Source organism: Aspergillus tubingensis, assembly GCF_013340325.1.
Source record: "Aspergillus tubingensis WU-2223L DNA, scaffold_13, whole genome shotgun sequence".
NCBI classification, from domain to species: domain Eukaryota; kingdom Fungi; phylum Ascomycota; class Eurotiomycetes; order Eurotiales; family Aspergillaceae; genus Aspergillus; species Aspergillus tubingensis.
Window position 1 is genome coordinate 536,437 of NW_023336287.1, and position 11,966 is coordinate 548,402.

Below are 11,966 nucleotides of genomic sequence, written 5' to 3' on the forward strand. Positions count from 1 at the left end.
CCCTGAATTTCTACCTTGTTCATTCAGCTAAGACCAATGGATTGGAAGAAGCTTGAGATGGGACCCATGGCTTGAGAGATTTCAAACTTTGCTCCTCACAATATTTTCACCCGGTTTGTCACTAGCGAGTCATGTTGTGTTCTTACAGTTTTCTTTCAGTTGCGATTGAACAGAAACTCTCCGTCACTACAATAGTTCACCGGCAGTAGATGGCCTGATCATAAATAGCATTCATGGCTCGTAAGATGTTTGAATCGAAAGAAAGGCGTTAATATCTGTAGGTTCCCCTTTGGCGGCACAGCTAGACATGATCGTTAAATCGCGCTGAACAATACAGTTGCATGCTTCAGATCTACATCTGAAACCTCAAAGCCGGTCCCATCCGCTTCAGCTTCCGGCTCACTGGGTTCGGAGCATTAGTGGTCGTGTTGTACGTCGCCAGTGAGTCCAACACCTCCCACTGAATCGTGCCGTTGCCCTCGCGGTAGGTACTCTTGAGGGTGCCCACCGTCTGCAGACTCGGCGTCACGGGAATCTTCCCTGTTGCCACATCCTTGCCGCCAATGACGCGCTCAAACATCTCCAGCGCAAGCAAGGGCTGGTAGAAGGGAACTTCATGGCCACTCTCATACACCCGCACAAAGGCAAACTGCCCTGCCTGGCGCACCTGGCCATGCGTCACTCCATCCGAGGTGACAATGTTGGTGTAACCCGCGCTGCTGAAGTTGGCGGCCTTGACCTGCAGTGACACGGCTTCCCCGCCCAGCCAGTTGCAGTTGAAGTCGGCATCCCCGGCATACATGACCACCGTGACGCCCTGCTTGAGCAGCTTGCCCACATCTTGGATGGTGTTCATGAGTCGCCCGTCGTCACCGGTGGACGAAAAGGCGAGTCCGACAGCGTTGTTGCTCTCCGTGTAGTTGATGTATGCGCCGATGGCAGCCTGCACGGATGCCTTGTTCAAGTAGTCGACGTAGAACTCGTAAGGGAACGGGTCCGGAGTGAGTTCGCGGAAGTCGTACTCATCCCGACCGGAGTAGATGTCGTAGATCTCCTCGACCTCGTTGGCACAAAAGTTGTCGGCCGTACTACAGACCTCGTCAATACCTCGGGCGGCGCAGTCGTAAAGCTGGTCGAGGCAGTTTCCGGGGCCGTAGAGGTTGTTGTACATCAGCGAGCTGATGGATTTGTTGAATGGCAGGTAGTCGTATGTGTTACCCGGATATACCTGTGGATGCATTAGTGTCGAAGCAGTAGAAATCAAGGATCAAAATCAGGTAGTTACCGTAAAGTTGTAGTAGGCCTGGTATTGAATGATTGGGTCATACCAGCCATTGCCGATCATCACACTGCCCAGTTGGATCTTCTTGGCACCCGGCTGGAGATGGGCGTTCTGCTCCTCGATGTACTCATTGAAAACGGGACCGTAGTGACCGCCATAACTCTCAGTGGTGAAATGGAAGGTCTCGCGCGAGTACTGGGGAAATGCGCCCATGAAACCCTGCAGGGCGCGGTAGAAGTTGGGGGCAGCGTTGTCGGTGGAATTAGCCGTAAGGCTCACGTTCGGGTAGGCGTAGGTGCCACAGGACATGTCTGCCGCATAGTCTGGGCAGACAGGGGAGGGCAGGGCAATGACATTGTCCGTGGAGGAATCCACGTAGCCGGGGACCGGAATGCTGTAGGAGAAGCCAGTCTGCACGGGCTGGTCAATGTAGAGCATGTTGCTGGCGTTGTTCCAAGAGTACGGGTTGTTGTAGACGGAGCCATTGGCGTCAATGCCGCATGGGCCGTGCTCTTGGAACAAGCCGATCATAGAGGAGGAGCCAGGGCCTTCGAATAATTAGCAATTGGAATGAAATTGTGCCCGGGGTCAGACATGCCTCCATTGATCCAGACAGTCAAGGGAGCCTCGGTGGGATCTTGATTGCGCGCCTCGAAGAACCAGAAGAAGATGTGCTCGTGCTCGGCGACATCGAGATAACCAGAGAAACTCTTGACGCTGGGATCGGTCTCGCAAATACCGGTGGGGACCTGTTTGTAGCGGACGGGGATGTCAAGATATCCCTTGGTGGGAATGAGATCCGTGGGTGGAGACACAAACTGGGCCCTGGAGACGGGCAAAGCAGCCACCAAGGCAGCAGCCCAGAGAGTGTACATGTCGGACAGCAGAGATCAAAGATGGGGAAGGAAACTCTCGAAGTGAAGATATTCAGAGCATGCTCTTCACCCTTTTATCAAGAAAGTTTGCTATCTCTTATCGGAAAAGAGAGAAGTGTGGAGTAACAATGCTTAGGTGACTGGGGAGATAAGTACCAAGTTGAGCAGACGCGTGACCTGCCGATCGCTGGCAAAGCCGACGGAGTCCGAGTCACCGTTAGCAACAAAAACACCATTCTACATTCTACCATCTTCGATATTATTATCAAGACTCCACATTTCTTCTTCGTTCGAGCTTAGCTTTTATGCTAACGGATATATCTTCTTCACACTAGTTAACTTATCTACTCTTGACTCCTCATAATCAGCAGAATCATTCCATCTCTTGAGCCATTCCGTGCTGGAACCAATCATTTCACTAACAGAGTGTAGGATAGTCATCATATGCTGCATAAGATGCATGTCCTGTTCTGCTATGCCTTATGGCATTCATGACTCACTGTCCAAGCTCTGTCATCGATCATTTTGGTCCCTCAATCAATACCTTGATTGAGCCGCTACTCGGATCCGACGCCGTCTGAAACGCCTTGGAAGCGTCTTCAAAGGCATAGACATGCGTGATCATCGGGTCCAAATCAATCACTCCGCTGGACATCACCCGGATGGCGCGCGGCCACATGTTGAAATAGCGCTGCTGGAACTGCAGATCAATCTCGCGCTCGCTCAGTCGCATGAATGGAAACTGAAGCTTGTCCTTGCCCACGCCGACCACAAACACTTTGCCCCCAAACTTGACACTCTGAATAGCATTGGCGATGGAACTCTCGACTCCCGTGCATTCCAGGGCAACCACGGGCTCGCAATCCTCCCCACCCGTCAACTGCACCACCCGAGCTGCGAATTCCTTGTCCGTCTCCTCCGGCCGAACCTGCAGTGTTCGAGACACAGGCACGAATTGTTGTGCAAACTGTAGACGCGCTGGGTTAACATCGCTAATCACAATGGGATACGCGCCAGCAGCGCGACAGCATTGCAGCACCACCAACCCAATAGGCCCTGCGCCACAAATCAGCACCAGATCTCCAATTTTGACCCCCGAACGAGTCACTGCGGTGAGTGCGACACTCAGTGGCTCCAACAAGGCGCCTTTCTGATATGATAGATCGCCGATCTTGTGGCACCAAATGGCGGGATGGTTCACGTAGGTCCGCAGGAGACCATGAGATGGTGGACTGGAGCGGAACTGCAGATTCTTGCACCCATTGTAGCGTCCGGTAAGGCACGGTTCGCACGCCTTGCATACAATGTGAGGTTCGACCGCGACGCGATCTCCGACTGCGAGTGTCGTGAACGAATGGTGGACCTTGACGACGAGCCCTGCAGACTCATGCCCCAAGATATGCGCTTGGTTGACCACCCACGGACCGATCCCGCCATGTTTCCAGAAGTGCACGTCCGAACTTGATCGCTACGATTAGCTCTCATCATGGCTAGATGGGTTTGGACGGCAGCTTTACCCGCAAATGCCACTGTACTTGATTGCTACCGTGACCTCTCCCTCTGCTAAGCTTGATCCGTCGTTTATGTGATGGAGGGTAGGTTTGCCTCCTTGATAAAGAGATTATGATCTGGGTCCGTATATACCCCTCGGTTTGGAAGTTGTAACTCCATATTGACCATGGGCGTGTTTCTGAACATGCCTTATGAGATTTGAATCAACGTATCTGGCTTATGAGGATATTATAGAATCGTCTTGGGAGTTTTTAAGCCAAACTCATGGATCGATTGCTATATACCTCCCTCGACGCATGGGGAAATATACGCGGGGTTGGGAAGAGCGGGGGCGCGCAACCCCACTGCCATGCCGGATGATCGTTGATTGCGATGCTGCAGTTCGCATGATTTACTCCGTCAGGCAACGTGTAGCGGTACAACTTTGGTCCGAATCTCTTCTGTGCAAGGGCAAGACCCTGATCGTTATAGGGTGAGGCTAAATACAAGACCCAACAGCATCTATGCTGGAGAAAGGCCACTATAGCCATACTATTATGATCTGATAACTACTAGTTCGTAGTATCAGTGATCATTCATCCTCTTTCTCCACTGATGAAAGTGGGGAAAATTGAGAGATAACGGAAACCGCGGAGACCGATCCTCAGCCTTTTATTTTGGATAGAATCAACACACCTGCTGTTCACACTTCGCCCACAATTGATATTATTCTATTCAGTTAAAATGCCAAAATCGGACGAAGGATTCATCTGGACTGCCAAAGGCGGTTTTCAGTATGGTATGTAGTAACTTATCTCGACAGAGTCGTTATAGTTACTCGGCTAAGTATACAGCGAAGGATTAACCACTGAGGCTGTTGCCCCATCTACCCCACCGTCAGGCCTCTCTTTCAGATATGATGTGATTGTTGTCGGTGCGGGGTTTGCCGGTCTCACTGCTGCCCGCGACCTTGCTTTTAGAGGCAAAAGCGTGCTCCTCGTTGAAGCTCGAGATCGCATTGGCGGTCGTTGTTGGACTGCAGAGGTAGGAGACGATACCAAGGTGGAGCTTGGTGGCACATGGGTGCACTGGCAACAACCACATGTATTCAGCGAGCTGCAACGATATGACCTCGCTAATTTTCAGGAAACTGTGGCGTTTCCTGAGAACGGTGAGTTCGTGGTCAAGGAATCGCGGTCTCACCCTGCTAGAGTGCAGGATTCTGCTGAAGGACAGGTAATGATGGAGCGACTAGAAGGACTGATGGAGAAGTTCTTTGATGTTGATGGGCAAGGCGGGCGCAGTGTAATCCGATTCCCGTTTAGTACGGCTTCGAGTGTCGAACAGAATCCGGACTACCTCGAACTGGATAAACTCAGCCTAGCGGATCGTATTGCGCAGCTCGATGGTTGCAGCCAGGAGGAAAGGTCAATGCTTAGCGCGCATACCGCTTCCTTCTATGGCGTCTCGCCGGAAAAGGTTTCCTTTGCCGAAGTGCTTCATACCCATGCATTATGCAACTTTGATCCTGCCATGATGGAGATAGCCACCATGAAATACAAGATCGCACGAGGCACCACGGCCTTCGCGCGCGCAATCCTTGATGACTACAAGGGAGCCCGGATCTTTGGTTCTCCTGTGACATCAATCACTCAGACAGGTGGAGAATTCCCCGATTATCCTGTTATTGTCACCCTGAAAGATGGAAATCAGTTTGTGTCCAAATTCGTCATCTCGACAATCCCCATCAACGTGATCTCATCCATCACCTTCGATCCCCCTCTATCTACACTCCAAAGGGAAGCTTTCGCCACCGGCGTTACCCCGGCAAAGTCAGATAAGCTCCTTGTATGCACATCATCCGATCTTAGAAACGGGTTCAATGTTACCTGTGAGGGAGGCGATATGCCCTATACAAGCGGCTTTACAGATGGAAAGCACGGCAACCACACCCTCCTGACTTTGCTTGCCCATCCAGGGAACAGTCTAGACCGCTCAGAGGAGAACATCCGTCTGGTGGAGACTCTTCGACCCACGGGCATACAGGTTGACTCTGCATGTGGCCATCTCTGGTCCGAGGATCCATATGCTGGCGGCGTCATGCCCGTTCGGGGACCTGGATTCTTGCAAAAGTATCATGATGCGGTAAGGAGGCCACACGGACAGGTGTATTTCTGTGGGTCGGACTTGCGGATGGCTGGCGGGGGTTTATCTCAGGTGCCTTCGAAGACGCCTATCGAGTCACTAGAGACATATTGCGACAGAACTAAAGTATGGGGGTTAGTATGTACTTTATAAATGTATTTGTAGCATCGAAGCTCGTCTCTGAGGCTTCAATTCCGGTGCCTGTTCTCTTTATGGGAAGTTCTTACTTAGTGACTTCATTTCATCCAAGCAAAGACCCACCACTGTAATAGGTCTTAGTATATATTTAGTTGACAAACAGTCATCGACTAAGGCAGACAAACGGTCCCGTAGACAGGTAGGTAGTGAGGTCACCATAATCAAAATGGTAAAAGGCTAACAATTAAGCTTAATTCTTTCAGGTGGAGGAGATACTAGAAATGAAAGCAGAGATATAGTAGCTGTATGCACCTCTTGCATTCAGCTGCATCGCTATAGATACGGGCAGAGTATCTTACTGTACGAAAGACATGAAGAGTTGAGTAAGTGGGACCCCGAGGTATGTTATTTTTAGTAGTTTGGCGACATCATTGGCTGAGTACGTAGGCGGAAGGTACTAATACACCATCTAACCATACGTACCATACATACTTATCAGCTCCTATGACTGAAATGCACTCATTGCAGGCACCGTCTTCGCCCACGTGATGGTAATAATACCGAAACATCAGCTCCATCTGGTGCCACTTTCCCAGGACTGGCTCGGTTTGCCGGAAGCGCCGTCACCCGCGATCATACGACGCCCACCACCGAATCTTGGCCGAGGATCACCGCCCGCCTTTGCCTTCAGGCAGCGCAATTGGAGATGGAGTTCAGTTCAGTTCAATTCACTTGTCCACAGTCCATGCCTCGCCTTTCCTTTCTCGGTCGCTTGTGATTTGGACTGGCTGGCCACCTACTCTCCCTCGGACCCTTTCTCCCTCTGCTACATCATCATCTTTGAATCATTTGCCGTCGTGGGACAGCATTGAGGGGGTGATCTTTGCAAAGTACAAGCGCCCCTCTCTCGGTTTAGCCTCTTTAGCATAACATAGCAAGAAGTCAAAATCTGCTCCGCCGGGACGGAGAGCCACTGATCCAGTCACTGGCCGCGCCCTCAACCGCCCAACGGTTCGATAAGATCTAAAACGTACCTTGCCTGCCCTGCCCTGCCACGGTCGTCTCCGGAAGCCACGACAACCCTGTCAGCGTCAAACCTTCTCTCTCTCTCTCTCTCTTCCTACTACCTGCATCGCCTGGACAGATCATCAACCAGGCTGTATTATTGCAACCAACCCAGTTTCCCATCATCCATCTATCCACAATTACCCTCAATTACTGCCCGTCTGCTTGTCCCTGAGCCAGACTCCACTGTTCATAATCTAGTCTCGTTAGCGCGTCTGGTTTGGGGTGGGTGATACCCTCGCCGGTGACTTCAACCCGCAACTAGCCGCATCGCTCCTGACCTTTCTTTCCCCTCAGGTATGCCTGCCTCTTCATAGAACAGTCACCACAACTACTTTGTTCGATCAATGCTATCTTGCTCATATCCGTCTCCTGGTCACTAACCTATCCCTAAACGCTAGCCGGAATTCAGCCTCCGTACTACCTGCCGCAGGGCACTGACGCTATCGATTGTGGTCCCGGCCTTGGCCGCTGGACGAAATGGCACTGCCCACCATGGGGAACGACTTTCAGCTCTTCTCCCCTCTCCAGTCCTCGGACAGAAGAGACTCACAAGCCGACTCCACGACCTTCGCCCAGTCTACAACGGAAGATTCGAGCCAGGATTGGACGCAGTGGATGAGATGGGACGACAAGGGCTTCGCCGATGGGGCAAAGGACGTCTCCCAATCCCCTTTTGATACTACCTTCACCTCACCCAATGCCTCAATTGGCAATACAGATCTCTTTCAAAAGTCCGACTTTTCTCCCGACATCAACCTGGACTGTACCAATATTCCTTTCGATTCCTTACTCGACCAAAATTACGGTGGCGTGTGCCAATCGAAGATCGGATCCATTGGTACCGACCTCCAGTCAGCGCTTTCCGCTACGTCAGGTTCCCCGCTATCCTCGGAAGGAACTGCTCGCAAACGCAAGTCGGGCAGTGATGATGATGGGTCAACCGTGAGTGGAGTTGTCCCGACCGGTAAGAAGATGCCGGCCAAAAAGCGAGCGCACAACGTCATCGAGAAACGCTATCGAGCCAACCTCAATGAGAAGATTGCCGAGTTGAGGGATAGTGTACCCAGTCTCCGAGCGTCGAAGAATGCGCCGGGTAGTCTAATGGATGACGACGACGAAGGGGTCACTCCCGCCAACAAGTTGAACAAGGCGTCTATCCTTTCAAAAGCCACCGAATACATTCGTCACCTGGAGATCCGGAACAAGCGACTAGAGGATGAGAATATGGCTTTGAAGAACCGACTTCGTCAAGCGGAAAAGGCCGTTGATCAGTCACTGACCTCCGCAGCATCCGTCTCCTCACCCAGCAACTACACCGTTTCCACAGAGTCTGGCGCGAGCTCATCCCCCAGTGTGTTTTCGCATGTCGAGGATAGTCCTAGTGACCACTCGCCGACCTCTCTATATCCCCCCGAAGGTTTGCTCAAGGTACCTGATGCCTTCAAACGCATGCGAGAGGAATCCACCGCCAAAGATAACGCGTTTTCCCAATCATACATCCAATACCCCAGCAGCAACAGCAATGTCTCATCCCCATGTGGTGGTCGTACCAGGCGCTCATATTACCCCAACAAGTACATGCTTGGTGCCCTTGCTGGTTTGATGATCGTCGAGGGTATGGGCAGCGAAAAGAAAACGGAGTCCACCGCCAAGGGCCTGCTGGCACTGCCGATGAACCTGTTTGGAAACCTGCAAGCTAGCCTTCAGAGCCCCACAGCAGCATATTGGCTTGTAATGGCTCGAAATTTCTGGTATTCGTGGCATGCACGAGCCATCTCGCATTTTCTTATTCTCGCCACCCTTGTCGTCGGCAGCGCATTCATAGTCTTCGTTTACCTCTTCAACGCTACTCCTGGTGAACAGTCCTCTTCGTTGAAGACTTCGTCACCGTCTGATACATCGTCAAATTTCCGACGTCAGGCCTGGCTGACCAGCATACAGCGAGTCGGGGTCCCGCGCCACCGCTTTTTCCACGAGTGGTACGTCGTGACCTCGCGCTGCTTTGAGTACGTCCTGCGGTGTCTCCTGGGTTGGAAGCTGTATTCTTCGATTACCGGGGTTACCGAGGAGGACGAAAAGGGACGAGTCAAGACCTGGGATATTGCAATTGACGCACAATTGGCTGGTGGCGACGCTGAAATCAGCAAGAGTCGTCTAGTCCTTACCATCTTTGCGGCAGGTACCCTGCCTAGGAGTCCAATGAGAATGATGCTCAAAGCTCTCCATTGCCGTATCCTGCTTTGGAGAGTTGGGGACCGCGGCTCTTGGAGCTTCGACTTGTCGAATGATGTCGCTCGTTCATTGGCAAGGTATCAATGGGACCTCGCTCGGACCATGCACCAGGCTATGCCGAAAGATCATCCTGATGCCCTGCCTAGCCACCTAGCCGCGTTGTTGCAACTGGACTGCGATGAAGTCATGATTGACAGCATCGTGCAAAGAGCGGCAAACCTCACTTGGAATCGTCCCACGCAAGAAGGCACTGATGATGACCAGGCTCTGCTGGATGTGGTGGAAGAAGACCCTGCCATTCAATCTTCCCTGGATGCCCTCGCAGCTTGGTGGTCTAGCCATCTCTTGCAACGGGCCCTGCTCAGATACTTCGAAGCTAGCTCTGGTGGTCCTGACGCGAAGAAGAGTCGCGATCTGTTCAAGGCGAAGATTAAACTGGCCCTGGACGTCGCTCCTCAGCCTTCGGCCGCCCATACTCGAGCGTTGGTGATGAAGGCAGTATTCTTCGAGCAAGACCGCGCTGCGAATATTGGAACTGTCCTCGCCGCGTTGCCGAAAGATAAAGGGAAGAGCAAACAGAACCAAGCATCTAACTTTCTTGACTCATCTCTTCCCGTGTCCGTGCGAGAAGAGATTGCGATCTCGGTTCGCTGTGCAATGATTGCGGCTATTTTTACGGCTAGGACTACAGGTGACACTTCTCTACCGGCATCCTTCACTATCCAACGAGCTGTCACATGGTTCAATCAGTTGCCACTTGACCCGGTGGATCTGACGCTTCTCGGGTTCGCGTCTGTGTACCATCTGCTCCATGTCTTAGCCTCTGACACCGACTATCTGTCGTCCTCCGAGTCCTCTTCGCCATCTTCTCCCGCCTCGCGCAGTTCCACCCCGTCGTCTTCGCTTTCCTCTGATGAAGAGGAGAATGACAAGCCACGTGTGTCGCAGAAGCCCGAGATTTTGCCGCAATCCATTCCGAATTTGGGTCGTGTGGCATCCGAACTCATGTACTGGGCGCGGAATGCATACAATCCGGCCTTCTACGGTTTCACTTCTCAGCTTGTCAAGGTCATTGAAACCGAATGCACCTCGCTATGCCATAGTGCTGGGGTCGACGTGACTGACTACTCTTGCATTCAGGAGGAGAAGATCAAGTCGAAACAACTGGAAGACAAAAAGAAGAAAAAGTACCCAAGAAGGTCGTGAGCACTCGTCGATTAGACCAATCAAAATAGAGAAGAAAACAAGACGGATTTTTCGACTTTTGGCGCTTCTGGTCTCGATGACAGTGACTGCCGCCTGGAGCCCAGCAGTTCCATAATCTCGTGACAAATTTCCCCACCCGGATACAAACTTTCAGAGATATCACGGTTACGTTCCCATTAATGATATGACTAAGACGGAATCGTCTTCCTTACACGTGTATTTTTCCATCTTGCTTTACTTCAAAGGCGATTTATTATTGTGTGTGACTGGGCCGCGCAATCGCTGATTTGCACCCGACCCCATTTCTTGTTGCCCGGTCAAAGGCGTTACTGGATTGTGACACTGGTCTGTTCAATTATCCTCCCTCAATTTCCGGAATGGAACGGAAATAGATGTTTGAGACCTTTCATCCTCATCTATCTGTAATTTATAATAATGTCTTGCGTTAATCGTATCGAATGTGGCCCGGGGCTGAAACCTCTCCTTAAGCGCATGCTTTGCTTCAGTCATCATTCATGTATGCATGCGTATCCATGACTGAAGATGGTGCCTGTCTCAGTTGTGTCGCGGTTCCTGTAGCAGATGTCTCATGTTGTCGGGTTTCTCCTTGGCCATGTCTCAGGCCCGTTACTTACCCCTGGCTATGTCTCAGGCTCGACCAGGATCATTTTTGCTTTCGGCCAAAACTCTCAGCATGTGGAATAGACTTTGGCAGTCCCCCGACCACGCGGTGTGCACCCTCTGGTCCCGTGCCTGACCCAGTCTTGTAAGCACATTAAGCTTGCCGGCATTCAAGCTAGCAAACTTTCACTGTCAAGGTTCAGACAGGCAGTCTGTCAATATGCCAAAGATGCATCTCACGACTGCATTGCGCCGCGTCTTCACCTCATGACGTCTCATGTTGCCTGAAAGTGGCCGAGGGCCTGATGTTGGCTGTAATTCACGGCAGGTGACAGTTGACCTGGCTAGAACAAAAAATCTCATGGCATGGTGGAAAATATGGTCGCATTGGAATGGTCGATAGGGGCCTCGACAAGCCTCCGTGATGAGCTAATCAGGTACTTTCGGCGGGAGCCCTGAGTGAGTGAGACAGTCCCAAGCTTGCGCCGTTGCAACCGGCCCAGGTCGAGCTTCAATGCCCGACGGTTATCGGTCGGGATGCAACCATTATCTCGGGTTCCCCAGGCATTCAAGCGATCATAGATTTCCGTCCCTCCTTGTCAATCGTGCTCTCCACGGGGATCCAGCCAGTCCATGACGTCAGCTCTGTTGACTGCCTCCTATATGGGAAGGATGGAATTGAACATGTCTCTGTCAAGCATGGCCAGCCACTCAGCATGCAGATGTGTTTTAGATGCATTCGACAACAGACTCTCTGTTAGTTACGCGAGTAGACGTATTGCTGAATACCCTACTCGGTACATCAATTGAGTTGCTCAACTCTCATTTTAGGCTGGGATCCAACACCACCCACGACAGAAGCTTACATCACCACCAAGTCATGTATTTGTAAACCAGTTAAAAAGACG

At 51.6% G+C, this 11,966-nt stretch overlaps 4 protein-coding genes across 4 annotated transcripts; 2 read left to right on the forward strand and 2 right to left on the reverse strand.

The window, feature by feature from the left end:
* Positions 1-352: 352 nt before the first annotated feature.
* AtWU_10480 (serine carboxypeptidase) lies at positions 353-2,157 on the reverse strand (the record flags this gene model as incomplete). Its single annotated transcript, XM_035505584.1, has 3 exons — positions 353-1,228; positions 1,286-1,830; positions 1,992-2,157. 3 exons carry the CDS (start codon positions 2,155-2,157, stop codon positions 353-355), a joined length of 1,587 nt encoding a protein of 528 aa, XP_035361477.1.
* Positions 2,158-2,677: 520 nt separating this feature from the next.
* Positions 2,678-4,020, reverse strand: AtWU_10481 (NAD(P)-dependent alcohol dehydrogenase; the record flags this gene model as incomplete). Its single annotated transcript, XM_035505585.1, has 3 exons — positions 2,678-3,617; positions 3,675-3,717; positions 3,954-4,020. 3 exons carry the CDS (start codon positions 4,018-4,020, stop codon positions 2,678-2,680), a joined length of 1,050 nt encoding a protein of 349 aa, XP_035361478.1.
* Positions 4,021-4,392: 372 nt separating this feature from the next.
* Positions 4,393-5,946, forward strand: AtWU_10482 (flavin monoamine oxidase family protein; the record flags this gene model as incomplete). The annotated part of the gene is made up of 2 exons (XM_035505586.1): positions 4,393-4,447; positions 4,508-5,946. The coding sequence occupies 2 exons, from the start codon at positions 4,393-4,395 to the stop codon at positions 5,944-5,946; spliced, it is 1,494 nt and encodes a 497-aa protein (XP_035361479.1).
* A 1,545-nt stretch (positions 5,947-7,491) lies between these two features.
* AtWU_10483 (basic helix-loop-helix domain-containing protein) lies at positions 7,492-10,437 on the forward strand (the record flags this gene model as incomplete). Its single annotated transcript, XM_035505587.1, has 1 exon — positions 7,492-10,437. The coding sequence occupies one exon, from the start codon at positions 7,492-7,494 to the stop codon at positions 10,435-10,437; it is 2,946 nt and encodes a 981-aa protein (XP_035361480.1).
* Between the last annotated feature and the right edge of the window lie 1,529 nt (positions 10,438-11,966).